The sequence below is a fragment of the Corvus kubaryi genome, unplaced genomic scaffold (assembly GCF_017639235.1).
Source record: "Corvus kubaryi isolate FWS band 111438036 unplaced genomic scaffold, C.kubaryi_AGA036_p1.0 71, whole genome shotgun sequence".
In the NCBI taxonomy this organism is placed as follows: Eukaryota; Metazoa; Chordata; class Aves; order Passeriformes; family Corvidae; genus Corvus; species Corvus kubaryi.
In genome coordinates, this window is record NW_024582059.1 from 1,336,538 (window position 1) to 1,360,608 (window position 24,071).

At 40.7% G+C, this 24,071-nt stretch overlaps 1 protein-coding gene across 1 annotated transcript; it reads right to left on the bottom strand.

Annotated features, from left to right (window-relative positions):
• Positions 1–267: 267 nt before the first annotated feature.
• On the bottom strand, positions 268–23,163 carry UBE2D3 (ubiquitin conjugating enzyme E2 D3). Its single transcript, XM_042049665.1, has 7 exons — positions 22,499–23,163; positions 8,306–8,369; positions 8,189–8,220; positions 5,633–5,710; positions 4,685–4,790; positions 3,357–3,450; positions 268–1,766 (listed from the first exon to the last, which is right to left on the bottom strand). Exons 1-7 carry the CDS (start codon positions 22,520–22,522, stop codon positions 1,721–1,723), a joined length of 444 nt encoding a protein of 147 aa, XP_041905599.1. The 5' UTR covers positions 22,523–23,163; the 3' UTR covers positions 268–1,720.
• Positions 23,164–24,071: the final 908 nt, after the last annotated feature.

A 24,071-nucleotide genomic window follows, 5' to 3' on the forward strand; every position in this document is an offset into this window, starting at 1 on the left:
TCCACATCCATGTGGGGACAAGGAATCAGAATGTACATAACTATAAGCAGTGCAAAAGTGGTGCCAGTGAGAAGTCACAGATGCACAATAAAGTGATAGTACAAGACTAGAGAAAATGAAGCTATGGATGTTAAGAATGGAGACCAAAAAGATTAAACAAGGAAAAATATGAAGGAAGAGGGGAGGAAAGAGTCAGATGTTTAATAATGCCCTTGTTGCTGAAAGATAAACTAATGGCACAAGACAATGTTTCTTGTAGAACAAAAATCCAATAGCAATGAGTCTTTATTCACGTTTAGTCACCTGACATGAAGAAAGTGTCTGTTGCATTAAAATAGTCATCAATGTAAATGGCAGCATGGCTTGAACAAGTCCTTTTCAATGGTAACGAACATCCCACATAGTAAAGTCACTTCAACACAGCCTCATGACAATTCCCACATCAAAACAGTACTTTATTTTATAATTTTTTTTGCCTCATCATTACCCCCACATTAAGATCTTTCAGTTGTCAAGTTTACAAGGTGAAGAAAAAGGTTCTCAGTCAGCAAACACAGGTGCATCAGGAATTATCTCCACAATACACCACTTCAGATCTGCTGGGTCCCAAGTCCATCCTTGAACACTGGGCTCCCAGCACCAAGTGCAGCCCCCTACTACGGCTACACAACTATGTTAGCTTATTAATTCTGCATCCACCAGGCCGAGCAATGTGCCAACCTGCAACAGACTGAGCATTAGAACTGAAAATGGCAGAAAAGTCACTCTATTGAACTTTACATCATTATTTGATGTTAAACAATGAGGCAAATGCCAACAGTATATACAAAAACCAGCTTTGCTTTTACAAAAGATTTTGTTTCCCATATTGATTAATCCAGGCAGCTAGCTCATTGGTTTATGCAACTTTATTGAAGAAAATAAATCAATTACTAGTAGAGCTATTAGTTGATCACTCATCCATTGACAACTTGCATCATTTATTCAGTGCTATATTAAACAGTGTTTTGGAAGACAGATTAACTAATAGCTCCAAGCCTCCTAACAAAATTTAAATGAATTACAAAAATGTTCTTAAACCCTATTTTGGAATACAAGGGATGTTTGACTTCCAATTTCCATTCTCTGTAAAACAAGAACTGGTCATTCCTTTATTGACATGCATAAGATACATCACATTTTCTGTTCTGCTGATGCTATAGATTCAGTACCAATTCTCCAGACATATCAGTTATGAGCAAAAGTATATAATAAAACCTCAGTTCCCTAACACTGGAAGGTTTGGAACACGATGGATGTTGGTACAGCAATGTTACTTCTTAGATGGGAGAAAACTGAACACCCATCTCCCCTCCCCCCTTCAGGTGGTATCTTCAGTATCTGTTAGAGCAGTGAGGAATGTTTGTTTTTAATCTCATAACCAAGTTAGAATGAAGACATTGGCCACATAATACACATGCTCCATTAACAAAAAAAAATCTGAATCTTGGGCAATTGTTCTTGTGTAACTACTTTACAGATTCTAAAAGCAGTTATTGTCCAAAGCTGGAAGAACTAAAGTCTTCTCAGATGAGCATGTGCATGAATGGAAGGAGGTAAACAAAAAAATAAAAAAGATGAGGTCTGATAGGGGAGCAGCCGGATAAGAAAATCAAAAAAGGAACAGTAATTTAAAGTTTATTCCAGCTATAATGCAGGTTATTCTGACTTTAAGGTAGCATCACATGGCATACTTCTGAGTCCATTCCCGAGATATTCTGTTGTACCTGCAAACAAAACCAGGAATTGAATTAACATCAGCATGAAAATGACAATATCCTGAACAGTTATGATTAAGTATGATTTTATTCCCATCTCCCTACTGTCTTTACACTGTGAGAAGTCTCTTTCTGTACCAAGACATACTTGAACTCAAAAATGTGAACAATTCCCTCCCTAGACCACTTAGGATATTCTCTGGTTTTTAGGAAAAACTTTAAATTCAAGACAAACAAATTTGCTAGAAGTCTGTTATTAAAAAATGACAGAAAGAAAAGGAACAGAGACTACCTGGGATAGAAGAAACAAGGTATTTTATTTGAATATTGTTCTTAAGTTAAGATTACAGTATATCACATGCCGTAAGTAAAGATTATTTGGTTAATATCATCACTGGACACAAAATGTCAAATTTCCAATTTTAAAGAAAAACAACACTAAACATTTCATTGCACTGAATACTCTTTCCACATGAATATACTGCTCAAAATTTTAAATGGACATTAAAAGACTATTTGAAGTACACTACTTCCACAGGAACTGAGCTGACAATTAGTTAACACTTAACTCCATGCTTGTCAGTAAGAAGTTAATTATTAACTATACAAGCAGAACACAATCCCCATACATTTCCTAGTTTATATGTGAAAGACAGACTGCTGATTAAAAATAATTGAAATTTGGATTGTCTGAATTCACTCCTGTCTATATATGAGGTCTCGCTACAGGGCATCACTTTGAACCAAATTCTGACAAAATCTGGGTAAATACTTACCAGAACAAGTTGACAACCTGGCTCAGAACTCAAATAATTACTTCATACTAACTTTTTTTTTTTGGCCATGCAAGAGTAGTATCTGTGAGAAATAGTGACTAGCCAATACATTACACACTAACCACAGATCAAGCTGTTAAATTTCCAGGTTCAGTAACTGGTGCATCCATTATCTGTTAGTTAATCCAGTGCCTTAGAGCATGCAGCACCCAAGTGCTGACAAATTTCCATTTTGTTAAATGCACTGTAATTTGCAAATATTCTTACCCTACAGCATAGCGTATTTCTCTGTCCACTCTCTTGCTAACCTATTGTACCTAATTGGACAAATATATTTAGCATTAATATATATAAACCCCCCCAAATCTGCTTCATATAGTTCTATCTGTGCAAAATGTTAAAGATACCTAAGGAAAATAAAGCCATTGCAACAGAGATGGGGAAAATGTTCTGCTGCCCATTTTCAAGGGACAAACCAAAATTAAAGGCCAAGCTGCTGCCGAATGACGGCATCAAAACAACAAAAAGCTCTCTTTTCTTCATTATTAAGATCTAACTAGATTTATGCATGGTAATGAAAAAGATAGGCAACATATATACTGTAAAATACTTCCACGCATGTGAGAAAAAGATGTCTCCTTCACCCACAACTTCAAAGATACTCAGCTCCTTTGTTTTTAAATTATGCACTACTCACTTCTTTGACACACAAGTTTTCTCCATCTCAGATCTTCACAAAAGGCTCACTGAACACAACTGCTGCCTGACAATGCACTCTTACAAAGTCTGCTAAAATACTAGTCTTGTGCAATTCTGTACTTACTTGTCTCTGTCTGTTTTATAGATACGTGCAATCTCTGGCACTAGTGGGTCATCTGGATTTGGATCACATAACAGTGAACAAATGGATAAGAGAACTGTAAAAAAAAAAGCCAAAATAAATTCATAACTCACTCTTAAGTAAAAAGCCCAGACTAACTTAAAGGTTTGTAAGAACTATTTGCTTCCTATTTCCCAATACGTACAGTTGGCAGTATGTACACGAGAACAGCACTGTTGTGCCCTGTACTATGATGTAACACAGCAGCCAACAAAAGCACATTATGTACTCTGATGAACAGCATACCCATGGTTCCTATCTCTACAACTAGAAAATCTTCAAATTTAAGTTTTTAAGTCAGATTGTATTCTTTATTTGTTGTACATAAGGTAAGAATATCCTGGTCTGCACTCAAAAAACTACACCTATGTTGTAAACTCAGAGCAACACTGTTGTAGGCAGCTATGAGGACTTCATCCTCCACTCTCACAGAAGCTTTAGAAGAAAACAGCGAAGCATTAAAATGTAGGGAATCCACATTCAAATCACAAACTGACTGTTTGGACAGACAGGAATTACGGGTTTTATAGACAAAAGGGCACTCTGATGGATCTTTTGAAGCCACAGTGACCAGTGGCTTTGAGGCAAAACAATTGGATCATCATGAAAATATTTGAGAATTATCTGTTATTTACTGTAGTAAAATGAGGAAAGCCACAAATCTTCTCTTGCAACACAACATCAATTTATCATGAAGTAGGATCAGTAAACTTACTTCATGAAGTAATGTAATGCAATGCCAGTGTACCAAGGCAGAAAGCAGTAAGTATCAATAACAGATTTATTCATCTACCACAGATATGCCAATAAAACTATGCATGTAATTCCAGACAGAATGAAAAAATTATTCAAATCTCATTATTAAAAACTGACTTTAAATTAATCTTTCATTTAATATGCACATGTGTATCTACATGGGCAGCTCCAAACAAGCAGTTTCTCAGCCTTAGCGCAAACACCCCACCACAGACTTATTCCAATCCAAATACTGGCATATTCCTCTGGGCCCAAGCTGGCAAACTCTGCTAAGAATACTGAAGCAAGTAAGTGGCCAGACAAGGCCTTAAACAGCCACACAGGAGAAAGTGTTAGGACAAAAACCAATATCCAATAAAAATGCAGTATCATCAAACTGGCAAAACATAGACTTAAATGAGGAATGGAAGGGAAGTTAAGGGAAATCAAAGAGATGGGCAAGAACTTAACACAATCAAAGCTAAAAGCACAGTATTCAACACAAGATGGAAAAACTTCTCCCTCACAAAAGTTACCTTTAGAAATAGTTAAAGCAGGAGACCACTGTGATCTTAGAATATCAAGACAAATGCTGCCATTACTGTTAATATTTGGATGATAGATTCTTGTTGTAAATGCAACCTGCAACAAAAAACAAAGAAACAAAGAGTGCATTTCGGTCTATGACAATGACTGCACCCATTCTTCTCAGTCAAGCTATTAGTCAATTCAATTTACTCTAAAAGCAGTATTAAGCAGATTAAGCAGTTAAACTGCATCAAATTCAGGGAAAGGCACTCAAGCCACAAGCTCTGAGTCTTCCACTGCCAGGCACTATATCAGAGAGAGGGCAAGTATGAATGTTTTAATCCCAGCTGCCTTTGATGAAGACACTCAACAGGAGTGCCTAAACCACAGTAACACTGCTAAGTCACAGAGCTAAGGAACTTCGAACATTGCAGTCACTCCAAGGGTACACCTTCATATTGACTGAAAATTGGAAGACAAAGCTGGTGGCTGATAAAGCTATCAAAAAAGAGCATATTTTGCAATTACTGCCAAACTCTTGACAAATAACCCTCTCAGTTGATTTTAGGCACTCAGCGAGCTAATCCCTACCTATAGCGTCACATTCCTACAGACCAATCCAAACAGCTACACTAATACTAGACAGTCCTCTCAGCAAGAATTCTATTATACTAACACAAAGCTAATGAAAAGTTTTCCTATCAATTGAGAAAACCAGAAACGAACCCAAATATTTCAAGACATTCAGAATTCACACACATGATTTGCTCATGAAGAATATGCTAACACACCCATTCCTGCGGTAGTCAGAACAGGACCCAGACATCTAACAGATCATAAGAATGCCTGAAAAGAAGTGAGAACTTGACAATACTACAGTACAGAGCCTCCAATTTCTGTCCTGTACTCAGTTCTTTAAAAATCACTAATTTCACAAACGAGACAGCAATACTTACCTTAGGTGGTTTGAATGGGTAGTCTGTGGGAAAGTGAATTGTCAAGAAGAATACACCACCCTGATATGGACTGTCGTTCTGTCAAAGCAAACAAATAATTCTCCTATTATCATCTTTAGGACTAAATACCACTGAAGATCTTGTTTTTATATAAATAAAAGCAGAGGAAATTTGTTTAAACAACCAAAATGTTTAATCCACCAATACAAGTGAGACACAATTAAAATTCAATTCTTGCTTCCTAAGGTAAGTAATACAGAACACATACACCTCACTTTCCATGTGGACCTCTCCAAGCTAATGCATCATAAAACCCAGCTGCTCTGACAATCCACTCAAGACTACTTGGCAAAAGCATTCAAATATTTCTGAGATAGCTTCAAGGAGTAATGCTAACAGTGGGGGTCCCATCAGATTCAAAAACCTCCAGTTCTGTGTTTGGAGCTTATTTGTTGGGACCACCCAAGAGTTTAGAGTGGCCATGGACTCCCATTCCCTCCTAAATTCTGTCCTTAGCTTCAGCCCTGCAGAAAACCTATGAATACACAGCTAAATCTTTGTTCCTTGAAAAAAAAAAAACAAACCAAAAAGATCTCAACAAAAAAACCCAACCACCCATCCTACCAGCACCACCAAACAGACAAAGAATAATAATTCTTGAATCGTAATTCAAGTGAATTTTTCTACTCTTTCTGTATTAGAAATTCACTGTAATCTAGTATGAGAGTGTATTTTACATTGCCCTGATCCAAGGAAAGAATTACTGGGATAATTCATTCAGGTCAACTACAAGCAGTAAAGCAACACGTGGAAATAAAAAAAATTATAGTAAGCAGAAGAAAAAACTGAAGTGACTAAATAGGGATTGTGTAAGTTAGTAGTTACAAGAAGAAAGATGCAAAAAGTTTTACTCAAAATTAAAACTAAATTTCTGAAATAGAGCTAACAATTTCATTGTTTAACCTGAAGAATATTTTGCTTTTACTTCTGGACTCAGGGCTAGGGAAAATTAATTTGAGACATACACAGTACACATCTGCATTATTTGTAAATTGAATTCTCACATTAATTGCAAAAACATCTCACCAGTGTAAGGAAATAATGACATAGTACTTAGTAGTTAAATACCAGAAAACGAAAATCTGTGACACAAGATACGGGAGTCAAACCCTCAACATGTCTCTGATGAAACCTAGTGATCAAGATACAACCTCTTGTATTTGGTCAACGGGTAACATATGAGGCCTTCAGAAGCCAAAAAATACCAACTCGTTTACTGGACATATTCTGGGGATACATTTCATCAGTTACAGGAATTCCTCCTTAGCATGCGTTAAACCAATGTAAGCTCTCATACACCTATCCAGGAAAATCACAATATCCTATTGCAGAGGTGAAAGACCAGATGATTGGTTCTAAAATCCCCGTCTGTTATTAAAGGCAGAACCAGAGCAGCACTGGAACTACAAACACCACACTCCTGACACACTTCTGTCAGGATACTGCCCAATCTGGAAACAGGAACGCAGACCTTCTGACACCACAAAAACCACAAGGGGAAAAAAGGAGCTGTATATTATTAAACTAGAAGGGAAAACTAAAAATAATAATCCCAATTTAAGTTCAACCAATGCTTAATACCGCATGACCATGCAGCCACATAGAATCATCACACCCAGTATAGTGCACAAAACTCCTTGCCATCTAAGCATGAATACAGCTATTGAACAATTCTATCTTTTTGAGGTACCTAGTTACAATCAATATGGACCAAGTACTTTGGGATGAAGAGACATTTTTTCCAGTCCAGCAAGCCTCTAATAGCCATCTCCTAATAACACACTTGTAGCTATATGTAAAGCCAGGGTCATTCAGGATCACTGATACTTAAATCCTACTTTGTAGCCTTACCAAAGGCTTGTCTTCACAAGTTACAGAAGGTTTTGTCTTTTACATACAGATAACCAGCCTGAAAACTCCAGATGTGAAATGCTTCCAGGCTGTTTTCAACAAAAGCAAACATTTGGCTTCCTTAATGAAGAGAAAGTCACATTCAGGTTTCAGATGTTTACTGGACACTTAACACTGACTTTTTTCCTCCAGTCATAACTGAAACCTCACATTTCAGTGTTTTTTCCCCCTTCTATTCCTTCAAGCATTACAACACCAGACCAAATGAGGATTCCTTTTTAAGATCCACACAAAAACAGCCCAACTAATTCCTGGCATTAGTACCAGCTCCTAGTACAAAGTTCATGCTAGATGAAAACTTCAGAAAAAGTTAAATGCAAACAAAGTTTCTAGATATTAAGTGATAATACCTAACATTGCTCTAGAGATTATTACAGCTGAAATACATGTCCTCATAAAAACATTGCAACAACAAAGTAACTGGTGGGTTTTTTCCCCTCCCTCGTTTTCCTTTACTGTAATGAGCACCTCTAAAACTTAAGTTGGCTAAGGGGAGTTAACAAAAGTAAACCAAAAAACCCCCCAGTTTTCTCCTCAGTAGGAACTACTCATTTAACATTACATCACAAGAATTAGGATACTTACAGGTCCCATAATTGTGGCTTGCCAATGAAACACTACAAAAGAAAAACTCCACATTATTATCTAGGCATGATATGCTTTGAGTCAGCAAAGCAAAACATAAAACTTAAAGTTACTTACTGTCATCTCCAACGGGACCTGCTGAACACTGTGCTGGAGGATCACGGGCTAAGTCACTAAGTTCCTTTAAGAAAACAAACAAACATAATAATTTTCACTTCATGTCTAGCAAAAACCTTTACCAGTTTTTCCGTGTACAAACACAGAAGAATGTGCAATTAACAACTCTAAGAACCACTAGATCAGAATCAAAAATGTCTATAAAAGACAAAGGAGCACCAAAACCAATTATGAAAGTGAACAGCTACAATGACTCTGCTTTTCCAAATACATGCATGTCACTACTGTGGAAAACACTCCTGCTGAAGAATGAAGCAGCACACAAAGCTGGCAAGTCTAACCACTTCTTGATCAAGATTTACAAGGACTCAGTCTTAGGTAGAAAAGCCTGAAGTGGAAGGAGAAAATTGTTGATGAGTCTTCATGAAACAGGAAGCATTCTGTATGTAACCTCTGACATTAGAACTAAGAACAGCAAGAAAAAAACCCACCGAAACTTGGTTTCACTTTACCCACCACCTGCAGCAGAGATGTACCTTCCAAAGATCAAAACAGACAGGGAAATTCAAGAGGCTGACAAGTGCTGTAATCAGGAAAAGTATCTGTATTTTTTATTTTAATCTTTACAATTAAGACAATTACACCTTTAAAATTAAAAATTACTGAGCTGCAGAAACAGTTCTCTCCCTCCTCCATTACAGAGGGAACAGAAACTTCAGATGGAGGATTCCTTGTGCAGTAACAATACTGCTGTGATGAAACAAAGAAGCTCTGCATTAAATTGTTTTAATGCTCCACAAATCATTTGTTTGGACAGTGTCTTAAAATTAAATTTACACTGTCAGTTAAAGCATGTAGCAACCACCTTCTTTCTCCCCTGCTCTCCTTTGATTTTAAAAAGAGCATCAAGAACTTCTATAAATAAATCTGCACTTGTCAAGGTATCTAGAAGTCTTGAGAAAAGGCAAAATATTCAGCCCCTCTTTCATACATTAACAGTTTCACACAAGTTTTTTTTTTTTTCCAGCAAGTCTATACAAGCCATTAAACCAAGAACTTTGTAAGACATTTAAGAAAGCCAGGCATACCTATTATGCTGGAAACATGCATATTTGGACCAGACAGCTAACCCTTGCCTGGGAAGACCCTAATGTATATCCTTTAAGTTTCACAAATTCTGCACTTCATAAAAATTTACTAAGTATAAGCCAACACAAACCCAACTTATATTTCTTGTAACATGAACACCTTGTTCTTTGGTAAGATGATAGCTCCTGCAAACACAGAAATAACACCACTTCAACATGTGCAAGTCCATACACTAAAAAAACCCCTAATCACAAACAAATAAACAACACCCCCCACCAAACAACAAAACCAAACCACCCAAAGCCCACACCAATCCCCTTCCCTCGAAACACCATGAACGTTTAGTCCCGGATTTCCCTTCCCTACATGTGTTAATTCTGATGAACTTTCCAATTAATAAAATTTCCATTTTGCACTGGCATCAGACTGTTTCACAAAATGAAACCGTATCAGTTTTGATAAGCAACAGCACAATGAAGTTAGCAGTACAGTCCATTTCACTGTTGCTGTTTGAAGAAGTGTGGGCAACAGCTCTTTCCAGATCATCACAGCAAATGCATTTAGAATGCTTTTTGCTACATTCTCCAGGTATCACTGGGGGGCCTTGTGATAGACTGATTTCTGCCATTTAGTATCACTTATTAGGTCCATATGTTGTTCATTACCCTCCAGAAAAATTTGCTAAGTTAGATTTATGTTATCCATGTAAAGGCAAACAATAAATGTAGACAAAACTTCTGAAAGAAAGGTTTTTTTAAGTTTTCAGGGCATTTTTTTCCATTTAACAAATACATCAGGTTTTATTAATCAGGCTTGTTTCTCATCAAAATGTATTTTCCAGTTCTAAGAATGATCAATCATTTCCAAAATTTGAGAGGAAAAAAGATATCATGTCCGTTGAAGTAAGCTGTAGCAACAGAATAAGCAGAAAGACACAAACGTTATTATTTTAATACAGTTGTAAAGCTATTACATGATTAATTTAATAGTGGAAGAACATTTAGGTCCTAGAGGTTTTTTTTAAACTATCACAGGGACTAAGAACTATGAAAAGGCTCTTCATACTATTTATGAAATTGTAAAATTGCGTAGCACTAAGACAGAGAAAAGATCAGCATAAAGTGGACTGTCATAGATATGTGCATTAGACTAGAGAGCTCTTCAAAAGGTACTACTGTCTTCAGAGAAACAAGTATTCAGTACTCAAGATAAAAATAGGTATTCTACCACAGCAGGAAAACCAGTAATTCAACATCAGTAATTCAACCAGGAAAAGTAACTGTAGATGTAAGACACACATTAAATTTAGTAAGTTCCAGTGAAACATTTATGCAAAAACCCCTTTGGTAATATTAAAAATAATTTAAAAGCTGAAACAAACGAGATTCAATATTCCAGACTCCAGTAATTTCAAAATTTATGTCTACACAGAGTTACTCCTTTTAACTGCTTGAACTGTTCGAGATAACAAAGTAGCAGTGACCTTCATTAACGAAAGGACTAAAGTTTTGTCTGGTCTAAAACACTTCAGTAAAAAAACCCCAAAAACTCTAATTGTGCTAATCAAAGCAGTTCAATATACAGATAATTTTGGGAACAAATGATACACCAGTTGGCATTTCACCCACAGAAAGAGGAAGTAATTCACCCACTAAATTTGGGGGAAAAAAAGCTGAGGTGGCACATGTTCTTGGTACTTGCTTCCCTGGGGTACTATGGTCAGAAAAGTTTGCAGTAAAGCTGTTTGCTTCAGCAGAGTGTGTGAAGGGCTGTGGAAGAACTTGGGCAAAAATGAAGCAAACCCTGGCTCACAGTAACACCAGACTTACTTCATCTCTCTGTTAAGTGAGTGATACTTCACATCTACACAAAGAGGGGAGGCTTTTTGCAACAAGGGAGTGCAAAGTTCTCAGTAACTTTAAAAAGCACCTCCTTCTGAAAGCTACAACTCTACTGAATCCAACAGGCAAACTGGAATAACTGGAAACTGAACAAGCAGAGGCACGTGGGCTGTGAGGTCTGGAGTGCAGCTGAAGCATTCTGTTCAAGGAAAGGAAGGAGCTTCTGTAAAGCTTCCCACTGAGCAATATAAATACAAACCTACTTACCTTCTCAGCTTAGCAATCAGGAATAATGATTCCATAACAAAAAAATATTTAATATGTAGTATTTCTACATATAAGAGCTTCCTGCTTCTCATACTCCTTCTACTGCCATACCTACTTCTCCAACTTTGCTTCTTTTTGTTAACATGTTTTCAATAGTGCTTTCCCTTTCTTAAGAGGTATTAAGCTATATCCCAAATTTTCTTTAAAATCCCCAAAGTAGAACCCACATTTTCCTGGAATCGGTTGTTACAGTTTTTCACTTCAGAGGTGGCTTAAAAGAAAAACCAAAACAAAACTCCCAAGCAGCAAATGTGAAAGACTTTACAAAGAAACAATAAACCAAATTTGGTGAGGAGTGACACACTATGCACCTATCGGAAAGGATTAGTCTTGAATTACAACCATGACCAGCAGTCTCTGTCACTGCGAGACGTTTCCGGTGCAGCTCCAGCATGTCACCATTTCTGTGTCCCAGTTTCCAAATATAAAGTTGTGATAGTTCCTACCTCTCCACAAGGATGATTAGTCACTGAGCATTTTACAGATCAGAACACTGTTAAAAGAGTAAGCACCAATGCTGCTGTTAAGAGGGCACCAGCAATGTAACACAGACAAGGAGCAATACATGCACAATGCTGCAACAGAGTTTTGGAGAACAGAGAGAAATAGAGCAGCAGAACCCACCACTGCAACAAACAGATGTGCTTTAACACAAATTCAGTACCATTGTCTTCTGCCAGTTTCACATTAAGTTTCTAGCAAGATTCAGTTTCATTGGTGAAACAGCCCCATTTTTTATCTCCTCACTTCTCTTTCACTATATATTTATTTATCAGAAAGCTAACAAAAAAACCCAAACCAGTACTTTCAAGAAAAAAAAGCTTAAAAAAGCTAACTAACCTGCTTGTTTTGCAGCAATATAATCATAACTAACAAAGAAAATATGGCTTGAGCTTCAAGTGAGGATTCAAAACTTTGACATGTGAGTGCGAATGCAGGACTATGATCCTATAATAAAACCAGAAGTATCTCTCTCTTCTTGACAGAAAAGCTGCTAAAAAAATCCCTCAAACAACTCCCCTCCACCAGCTATTTAAAAGATTACAGAAGCCATTTAAAGAATGAAGAAACTTTAAAGAATGACAAAGGATATCTCATCCAAACATGCATGAGCCAAAACCCAGAAGTTTTCAGGTCCCAGAAAATTCTGTAAGAAATGACAGCCTGGTGCCTACCAAGCTGCCTTCTTGCAAGGTACCAAATAATGCAGCATCTGCACCAGCTTCTTTTCTTCCCATTTGTCAGATTCCATACTCCCTGTGGCACTACTACACTTTTTTAGTTTACACTGGAAATAGCCAGGCCTTACTTTTAATGATAGTAACAGCTGACTTGAACACAGAGTGACAGAAGATCACTCCCGCCAGAATGACTGAGGATTGTCTTCCACAGGCCTTAACTCACAGTTACATTTAATATTGATTTGTAACACACGTTTTTGTTAAAATCACATACTGAAGCTTTCTGAGTTCTAGTCAAGAAAGCACTGTCAGATTAATTTGCTTTACATTTCCAGAAAGTAACTTAGAGGGCATGAAAGGTGATACGCAGTTAAATCAGAAGTTAAAAAAACCCCAAATCAATAACCCACAAACACAAAACCCCCACACAATCCCCCCCAACCAATCCAACCAAAAAAGGACAAAGAGAAAAAAGAACACTCAGGCCAATAAGAAAAAATCAACATTTATTAACTTGACTGCTTGTCTAATGATGCGTCAAACAGGATATTTCAAACTCTAGGCAACCAAAAATTCAGCACTGCATTAGTCTTACTCATTAGCTCACAGCTGAGAACAGCTTTAAAAAAGAAGGAAGGATTGGAAGCAGCTATAAAGGGAGGGGAAGAACACTTAAGCCTGTTTGAAGATTAAGAAGTGTCAAGCAGCAAAGAACTACTGCCTCATCCCACACACCTGCATTTGAAACATTCGTTTCAGCATAGAAATTAATTACACCTGGAAGCAGAAAGTAAGTTTGAAAGGACACTGAATGTGGATTTCTAAGCTGAGTAAGAAACCAATGGTATAACAGACACGAAACAAATGTAACCAGCAGAAAATTATCAGTTTCAAACAAGCTGGCCTTTTGGCTAACAATAAATAGATAAAAGCAATGTGAAATGGCAGTGCAAGATACAGAAAGATGTAGGTTCCTTTTGATTAAAAAAGGACATTAAAGCAACTCTACAGAGGAAACATATGAAAAGCAGTCTGAGAAAACAGCAAAGACAAAGAGCACAGAACGGTTTTTAAGAAATCCAAAACATAACTAGGAATCTAAGAGTTGTGATTCTCCCTATTTTGACTATTCTGCTTGTATTTTTCATGGTTCTCCCTTCAGTCCTTAGTACTGGATTTTTCAGCCTACACCCCACATACTGTTTGTACAATGTCTAACCATGCTACCTTCGTGGTATAATAAAAGACAAACATAGAAATAGTCATGTTTTAAGCCTTGCACTCAAGGAAGGAAATGCCAGACTGCTGTGCCACTGTAATTAAGTCACTCGGTGTACTTGGACTGTGACACGAACTACTCAGGTGACTACCTACTATCTCTTCAAAGAACCTTTTCAGTACACAAGCCATTTGTGAAAGAGAGTATTGTCTAGAACTGTTCTCATCTGTTCTGAAATCTGGAAGGTGTACAATGCAGGTAATGGTTTTTGGGAAATTTCAGTCACTGAAACTAAAATGGCTCTCTATTTATTCCAATGTTTTGCAGAGCCGTTGGACAGATCCAACTGGAAAAGGAATACAGTTACAGACTTTGCTTTCCTGGTCACTCCCTAAAGGCTTTCAGAACAAACTTTAAAAAGAGGTGGCAACTACATACCTGTAGAGCTGTGCTTTGAATTCCAAAGTATGGTTTGTTTCCCCTAAAGTAACCAAAACCACAGAAGCTGTCTTACTCAAGATGAAGAAAATCTGACTGCTTTACACACATAAATTCTGAGGTATCATAACAATTACCATATCCTGAAAACAGCAGAGCTTATTAAAACACTCCTATGCTCAGTGCAGAATGAGGACTGTGTACATTGACTAAAGTACATTGGAGGGGAAAGTGTGAAATGAAGCACTGGTTAACTACTGAGCCATTCAGTGATAGTTGGGTATTTTAATTCTGCCATTTCCAAGCTTTTGAATACTGGACACTGAAACTTAGCATGCTGCTCCCTTGGGAGATTTTTCCTGCAAGAACCACAGTGATCTTTGGTTCTGTAGCCCAGGACTACAATGCAGCCCTCTGAGAAGAGGGTAACTAGTATAAACAGGCCACACGAGAAACACCAAGATGCACCTTGCTAAATGAAACAGAATGACTGGGAAACCAAGGGGCAGATGAAATTCAGTACAGACAAATGTAAACTGATGCAGTTGGAAAGAAGTTTACACTCAAAGTAAGGCACTCTGGTCTGATGGCTACCTCTCAGAAATGCAATGTGGGCATCTCTGAGAGACATTTTCACACAAATGCTGGCTTAATATTCCTTAGATGCCGCAGTTTGGCAGCATTATGCAAGAGCCTCCCAACATGCTGCCCTTCGGCTTTTCGAGGGCACAGTAACTTAGAGCAGAACCTCAGCCACCAGCATTTGACACATAACCAGAAGCAGCATCTGTATACCCTGTGCTCCATATGACAGAAGACTCTCAGGAGTTTGTCAGGACTACACAAACAACAACTTTGGAGACTGGCAGTGCACAGGACAAGTGTTTGTAGAAATGAAAAGTGGCCTCAATGGGGCACAACATCAGTCAGTCTGCACTTTCTGAAAAGCTATAAGAATTCTTCATGTTCTCAAAAAAGCAAGGGCAGTGTAACAGAAAGTTATCAAATCAATATTCTAACAAGTAACACCATGTCTGTAATCAGCATGGTGAATTCACTGTTTAGAGGTAGCTTCCTATATTATTCTGAAATTTATTAAGTAACCTAACAAACTCTGAAAATCAGGTCTCCTTTTAAAAAACTGATTTGACTTTCACCAATCTGTATTTTGTATGAATACAAAGATGTATGTGAAAGTTACTACAATATACCACAGGGCTGTATCCTATGGACACAACTATGTCCATAGATTGTGGGATCCTATGTGGGATTGACTACACTGCCTTAGCAACAGCATACAATTACCCCATCATATTATGCTATTTGTGTCACTACCCTTCATAACCATTCTAAGGGCCTGTCTATAGGATTAGGTACAGTTACACAGAAAATCAGCTCACACCAAGACAACAGTGTAAAAAACCAAACCAACCACTACCAAAACAAAACACAAAACTATCTGGAGTACAACGGCTCTTACAGCTGAATTCCACCTCAACTATCTAGAGAATAGTGATGTACAGAAGGATCTTAAAAAATAAATGAGGAAACAGGTTTTTTTAAAAAAAAATTTAAAAGCATCTTTATGAACAGACTGCATCCTGAAGTTGGGGAGTGGAAGGGGGTCATTGCTCATGTGGCAAATTGTAATTCAGGAGATCCTCCTATATTATTCAAGGCAAAAACCCATTAAAACTAAGGCTAAAAGGAAAAAACAAACTTTGCATTTATTTAAGAGAATTTTCTCTCAAATAGGCCAACAAAGGTTGAGAAGTACTGCAGTGCACATTTTTGTATTTATTAGAAACTTAGAAGAGCTCACAGAGGTGATGAACACCTGGCCAACCTAACTCTATCTTACAGAGAACTGAGCATTTAACACCATCTTCATGCCTTCCCATCAGAAAGACCTAAAGCACTGCACTCAGTTCAGCTTGTAACTCTGGTGTCCAGATGCTTGTGGAAAGGTTTAAATGTTGGTCACCTTCTTTTTCTACTCGGCCGTAACATTTGCAAAGCAGTTCACAATCCTCCCAATCTTGCTTTCTTAAGACCAGAATAAAAACCCATCACAATTTCAGTGGAAAAAACTGCAAGTGATCTTGAAGATGTCTAGTGCATCATACGTCTCAAAGGGAAGAGGTTCAGAACAAATGCTTCCTTTACACGAAAATTTAATACATAATTTTTACTGTTGGTAAAAATCCCCCTACCTATTTAGCTTTCAGTCCTGAATCCTGCAATGCTCTGTCTTCCAGTATTAAACCACGTCTACATCCAAGTGTTTTATAAAGAGTTGCCAAAGGCATAAACACCAATTTAAACTTGTGATATAATTTTAACTATTTTTTTTTGCAAAGCTTCCCCAACAAAACTACAAATTTAATCAGATCAGTGCCCTGTAGAAGACCAGTGAAGAGAAACTGTTTTAGTCAGGTTTTTTTTTAAATCTCCTGCATTTTCCATTTGGAGTTTGAGGCATTAAATTTATATTCCAAAGTTTACAAAACTGTCAAGCATGTGCAACTCAACAGAGTTTAAGACTCTCTTCTGATAAAACCAACTTGACAAAAAGCAACCACATATAAAAATGCACTACTGACTGCAGTTATATATATATACACACACACACACACATTCACACTGCTGCTTTCCTTTCTTAATTTTTTCTGCATGTTCTACTGTCAGGTTACTACATCGAATCAATCACAGGAAAGAATGTCTGTAACTCAGCCTTTGCAACGTAAGCTTTAGCATCGACAAAAGTCAGCTTATTCTGAGAGATCAGACCTAATGCTGAAGTGCAGACTGCAAGTTCCCATCTGCCAGCTCTGATGCCCAGGGGAGGGACCTACACAAGAACACAGGGCAGACAGTTAAAGTGGCAAAACCTTCCTATTTAGAACAGAAAAATTTATCAGGGATGATGTACCAATGCCCTAATCTGAATGACACAAAAGCTCAACTCTTTCCCACTTCTCCTTACCAGCTGTCACTTGACATCTCAGAGAACAGTAAGAACCTCCATGCTCTCTGTCCTCCAACAGTTCAACCCAGTGGATGCAAAGAACACATCCACGGGGATAACACCAGGCTGGAACTGGCCTCCACAGGGAGATGCCTTTAGCAAGAGGCAGTTCGCTGCTCAGTATCCAACAGCTGCCGCTTACAGCTGTTTACATCCTTCTCCACTCCCTTCCCCATGAGCCCAGAGAAAAGCCTCAGAACTGGTTACAGACTGGGCAGGAAGCTGAAGGGAAGTTGAACTCCACTCTGTGGAGTTCCACACCAGGCCTTCTGTAGAAGAAACTCACACTAGGAATAACAGCAAAAGCACAGATTTATTTTCAAAACCAGATCTCTAAAAGCTGGAATGATCATAAACATCGTAAGAGCTGGCCAACCTTTTTATTCTGTATAGATTATCCCACCTAAATCCTTTATATACTGGAGGACTCTTTTTAAAGTATGCAAGAAGTACACATCTAATGGAATATTGATCTCTGAAGTTCTGTGAATCACTTAAGTGAGATAACAATCCCCATTCTCTTCCCACTCCAATGCATACATTTAAAGTTCTATGCTGACAGGGAACTTGTTCACAAGGACTGTGTTCAATTCACAAGAGAAATCTAAGTTACCGCAGTCCACTTTCTAGCTAAAGAAGCATCAGTTTTCCTCTCCCATAAAAATACGACTAGTTCTTAGAACACATCCAATACTTTATTAATAAATGCTGGTCTTCAATAGAGAGTACCAAATATACCCAATTAAGAAACATTATTTTCATTTTAATGATATCAATTTCATAGTAGAAATGTCACTTTTATTTGGATAAGCTAAATCTTAAACAGAATTTACGTGATGACAGCTTTCATCTAATGCTAAATATTTTATTCTGACTTTTGAACAACATTTAAGTTCTTGAACACTAGGGCTTCCCAAACTCCATTGCTGCAATATCATGATTTAAAAACCAAGCACTACCTTCTGGTTCAATGTGACCCCTTCTAACCACCGAGTCTGATAGCTGCGCTGAATTACCTACTTAAGACAGGGCTTAGTCTAGCCCTGGATATTCACAACAGTTAAGGTGAAATTACAGCAAAAAAAGCTAATTCGATACATAGAGAGAGCATTTACAAAGGTTTAAAGCATTAAAGGTTTAAAGCAACTAAGTTTACATCAACTGAATTTCATAAGCTAGCTCATCTGGACTTTCCGAGCCCCTGAACACACAAATTCAGACTTATTTCTAGACATTCATTCAAAGCATGAGTTCAATCACGTAACTTCAAGTTATTCAACTATTTTGAAAAAGCCCAGCAAACAAAATCCAAGACTGCCCCCAAAAGTGTTGTGGGTTTCATCCAGAGAAGAAAACATAATTCCAACCAGCTTTACATAGATTTAAAAAAAAAAAATTCAAACCAAGTCCAAAAGAAAAAAGCAGCAGTTTAAAAATAAAGTAATAAGCAGGCTTTGTAACTCTTCAACTTCAGTTAAACTAATGCAGATTTCCATGCAGTCCTCACTGATGCACATTACACCCAATCTCTGAAAAATACTAATTTCCAGGGTTAGCAGCATTTCTTACTAGGAGCATCTGGAGAAGGGGGGGTTAAAGCTGCAATTAATTATACATCTAGGAACTGTGCTGGAGGCTATAGCCTGAGGGAAACAGTTATTCGGTCACCACCACTGTCAATGGAAGCCTTCTATCTGTACCTAAGTAGCAATAAATAGTTTTGCCACCTTCAGCCTTTAGCTTGCAGGATGCCAACTCCACTTAAGATTTTCTAATAAACTATTCCAAATTAATGATGCTGGCTTGTGCTATGCTTAATCAAACGGCCATAAAACACAGCAGGCACAAGCTTTCTTAAGGATTACACAGATGAGACATTTCATGCATACATCTCCTGTATTAATTCTATTTTTAGCCTATCAAGATCACTTAGGCCACTTATACGACCTCACTTTAATGGACGCATACAGCAGTGATAAAATGGATGTGTATAAATGATGTCACATTTCCAAGTTTTTCAAATTTTACGCACTCCTGATTCCCTACTCCTACATAAATGCTTCCCTGCTACCGGATCATCATCATTTGAATCGGAAGCTCCAGCATGCTGCAGCAATTACAGGATGTGTTTTTAGCAGGCACCACTGACACTTCAGACCAAGACAATGTGCCACAGCATGTAGCAAGCATTTACATACAAGCTCATAAATTACCATGAATCTCTTGACAATTCTGAGGAGAAAAAAAAAAAAAAAGCAGGGAAAAAATTTCATCCTCAGGAAAGAAAACAATTTTAAGATGCAGGCTCACATTATTCCATGGTAAAAGAACTTGCTTGTTTTAATAAAACAACTGCAAAGCGAGCCATATCAAAGAGTTTTGCCAACTGAACGCAAGCTGCACTCAGAGCAGATGGCACTGATGCCATGACAAGCTCCAGCATAACAAGAATCTTTCTGGAATTGGCTGTGTACCTGACAACTACTTCAGTTTGGGGAGCGCTTTATACAGGGTGTTCTAGAAGCTGACAAACCAACACAAATACTCCTTTACTTTCAAATCAGAAGTAGAATTTGCCAGTTATGTCTTAAGAGTGGTTGTATTCTGAGTGTGTAACAGACTTCAGATTAAAGGTACGCACACTAACAGAGTCTCAAAGACTAGTTTACCCAGTACAATAAAGAATGTTATTCTGCTTGATACATCAAGTCCACAAAGAGGGAGTCAGCCAAACAGACTGAAAATACCTTCACTGGTATATTCAGGTTGTCATCTGCTGCAGGAGACAATCAATTCTAGTCCTGACAAGTAATAACAAACTAAATCAGCTATGTGTCATCAGAGTGTTCTGAGGTCCTGGTCTCTCTTTAACCTGTTCTCATCTACTGCCAACAACATACTACAAGGAAGCAGAGAGTTCCAAGGTCTGATCTGTGATCTTACAATTGGAAGACAGGGAATCCCAGGTTACGAGTGACAATGCCATTCTCTCTGGGCTTAACTGGTTGACAGGATTAAAACTACATTCACAACGATTTTGTTACAGAACTGGCCCTGCTATTTTTTTATGTCAGCATCAACCCCAGTACAAATTTGTACTGGAAACCAGTACTGGAAATAAAGCAAGGTGCAAAGAATGGTTTCAGTCTAAAAATAAAGTTCACCTTCCAAACTTGCAAATGCAAAAATAAAAACTGCAAACTCTGTGTGAATCTGGAAGTGTATCTTGTAGTGTGGTGTGATTAAATTGATTAGAAAAACCCAAACACACACACAAAAAAAAAAGGCAAAAAGAAAAAACCCTAACTCAACTATCTTCCCAATCCTAAACTCTTGCACTGAGTAAAGGAAGAACCTTGCTACTACACAGTGCAATAGTGTAAGGACCAATATAGGAAAAGAGATTGTACATAACAGGCCACAACCTTGAAGTCAGAGAGATGACTTACTGGTTCCAGAGTCATGCTGAATCGTTTTCAGGTTCTGACCACCTGATTACTACATAAGTGGGGGTTTGTCTTAGTTTACGTTTGACAATAAATTCTTACCTGCAGCCCCTGAACGTGTTTCATAAGCATGAGTTGATGACAAAGCATACCAGGGAGTATCCTAGCTGTGTTTCAACTCAAGTGATATCATCCACTTATACAGGGAACAAGTTCTGATGGCAGATTCAAAAGGAATTGTTTTGAAATTCTTGCCAGAGCATAGCCATAATTCAAAGACAATCCATCCAGCTAGCTATCCAGAACGGACTGAAAATTTTCGAGGCTAATAGTACTATCCATTAACAAAAAAACATTATAAACCCCGGTCATTTTGTCTAAAATACGACAAGCACTGCGTGAAATTAAAGCGAGACTAACAGGCAGCATAAAGTTTACACACTGTCTACAAAAGGTGTTTTGTGCACCTAAATTCACCGGCTTCAGGACACACTGACGTTCTGCCATCTTGGCAGGCTATGAGATGACCAAGAAACTCCTCTGAGCTCTTGAAACACGTAAATGCTCCACGTAGCTCGCGTAGGAAGGAGCACAGACCAACAGCGACTTCCCGGTAACGCCGCTGCGCTCCCATCGCGTTTTGCCATTACATCCTAGCAATTCTCAAACCTGCCGAGAAAACCTAAACCTACCCAGGCGCAACCTCACGCCGGGAGCCTTCTTACCCTGGGAGAGCTTTAATAAAAAACAACCACCACCAAACAAACAAACAAACCAACCAAAAAAAAAAAAAAAGAACTACCAAAACCAAACCAACAAACTTTCATCACCTCGGCATTTTTTCCGAGTTAGCCGCCGCGAAGTTACTCCACCCGGCTCCGATTGTGCAACGGGGGGGAGGCGGCGGCGCGCAGCGCGCTCCCGTCGGGCGCGGGGGGAAGCGATTCCCAGAGGGGCGATGGATCCCCGGGGGTCCAGAGGGCCCCGGGGCGGCGGAGAAAGGCGACCGCGGGGCGACGGCGGCACCGCGGCGGCTGCTCCGTGTCTCCGTGCCTCCTTATTGCGGAACGCGAAGGATCCCGGAAAGGGCCCGGGCCAGGCGGACCCGCCGCCATCTTACAATGCGGGAGAGAAGTTGCACAGCAGAGGGGAGAAGCCGGCCGAGGGGCCCAGCTGCTGCCCCGGGGAGCGCCGCCATCGAGCCGAAACCCTCCGGCACACACGGGCTGGGGCCATTCGGGCCGGCTTCGGCGGAAGGGCAGCGGCAGCGACACCAGGCTGCGCTGACATCCGAGCGGCCCCGGGACCTGCCTCTCCCCGACCCCCACCCCCCCCGGCCTCCGCCCTCAGAAAGGGGCCGGGGCCGACCTCCGAGTTCAGGCCCGGAGAGAGCGGCCTCGCCACCCCAGCCGGGCCGCGGCCCCGCCGGAAGGAGCCTCCGCTTCCCAGCCTCTCCAGCCTCCACCTCTCCCCCCGCGCCCGTCTCCTCCAGGGGCGAGGGGGGGGAGGGCGATGGGGGAAGGGGAAGAAAAAACACCCAAAAAATAACAATAAAAAGAAGGGCGAAGCAATGAAGGGGGAGGGGGGGAGAGGCGGAGGAGGAGGAGCTGCAGCGCTCACTCACCTTGTTGATGCGTTTCAGCGCCATTGTGTGTGTGCGAGTGCCGGGCCCGTCTACGCGCCGCGGTGACTCCGCGCTCCGCTCGGGGGGCCGGGAGGGAGGAGGAGGAGGAGAAGGAGGAGGAGGAGAAGAACGGGGAGGAAGGCGGAGAGGGGGGAGGGGGCAGCCGCTCTTCTCCTTCCTCCGGAAACAGCCGGGGGGGCGCCCGACCGGCCGGCCGCCCGGAGTCCTGCCTGCCTGCGGGCAGCGGGGCCGTGAGGCTGCCGGGGGAGCGCTCCGCCCGCCGCCGCCCGTCACGGCCGGGAGAGGGTGCGAGGTGCGGGGAGAGCCGAGAGGCGCCACCCGCCCGGGGGAGAGCGAGAGAGGAAGGGCGAGAGAGCCCCGCGCTGCCGCCGCCGCTGGCCAGGCCCGGACGCCGCGGGAGGGTGGGAGGCGGGGCTGCGGCCGGCACGCCGCCGCCAACGGCTCCCGGGGGCGGGGCCGAGAGGCGGGACGAAGGGGAACGGGCGGGGCAGGGGAAGGAAGGTTCTGGGGCTGTCCGCGGGCGCCGCCGCTTCGGGGCCGCTGTGGGGCTCTCCCTGCTGGCGGCTCCTGAGGGTCGCGGCAGGCTCCGGAGCTCGGCGGCCCCCGGGACTCGGAGGCGGGCGTGCACCGCTGACGGCGGGTCCCGCCCCGCCTGCCTCCCCGCGAAATGGCGGCAGCGGCCGGATCTAGGCCCGCCCGCTGACGCGGCGGCGCGGTGTTCCTCCGCGCTCATCTGTCTGTCAGCGCCGCCGAGGGGTCACCGCCCTCCATCGGCCGCGGGCACCCCGCCCGCTCGGGCACCCGAGTGGCAGGAGCGCGGCTCGGGCGTCCTGGTGCCTGGGAAGAACCAGCGCTCCCACGGCCGTCGTGGGAGCGCCTGGGCACGGAGGAGGGCGGGAGCCCCAAAGCGATGGAGTTTGCACCGTTCGCCGCGGTGCGAGTGACGAAGCTAAAGCTTTGCTCTTGCCCACGAAGAGCGCGGGCCTGGTGTGAGAGTAGCGGGCCTGGACACTTCCTTTTAGTAGCATATGAGCACACACGAGGATACCAAACCAAGTGTCTCAGTATGGGGGAAAAAACATCACCAAAGGGAAAGTATGGTGACGTGGACTGTCAGTACAAGGGCCAGATTCATCAAAGAGAATCATATAATCATCAAGGTTGGAAGAGACCTTTAAAATCATCAAGTCCAGCCATCACGTGGCATTACCACTGTAACTCCTAAACAATATCACCCAGCGCCAGTCCCAGACACCTCTTAAGCATCTCCAGGAATGGTGACTCTACTACCTTACTGGGCAAACTATTCCAATGCCTGACCACCTGAACAGTGCAAAGAATTATTTTAATATCTAATTTGAAGCTACTTTGTCTCACTTTAATGCCATTTCCTCTAGTCTGCTCCCAGCAGGCAGTCTATATGAGACTGACCCCCACCTCACTACAACCTCCTTTTAGGTAGTTGTAGAGAGTGGTGAAGAATAATTATTTCATTTACAGATACCATCTGTGACACTTCCAGCTCCTTGGAGGCTTTTTATTTTGTGCAGCA

Excerpts from the sequence above, each read along its gene's own strand:
- UBE2D3 (XM_042049665.1), bottom strand. The coding sequence starts at position 22,522 with ATGGCGCTGAAACGCATCAACAAG. Across the intron at positions 8,370-22,498 it reads CGCTGAAACGCATCAACAAG|GAACTTAGTGACTTAGCCCG; the intron begins GTGAGTGAGCGC and ends GTTTTCTTAAAG. Across the intron at positions 4,791-5,632 it reads ACCCATTCAAACCACCTAAG|GTTGCATTTACAACAAGAAT; the intron begins GTAAGTATTGCT and ends TTTTTGTTGCAG.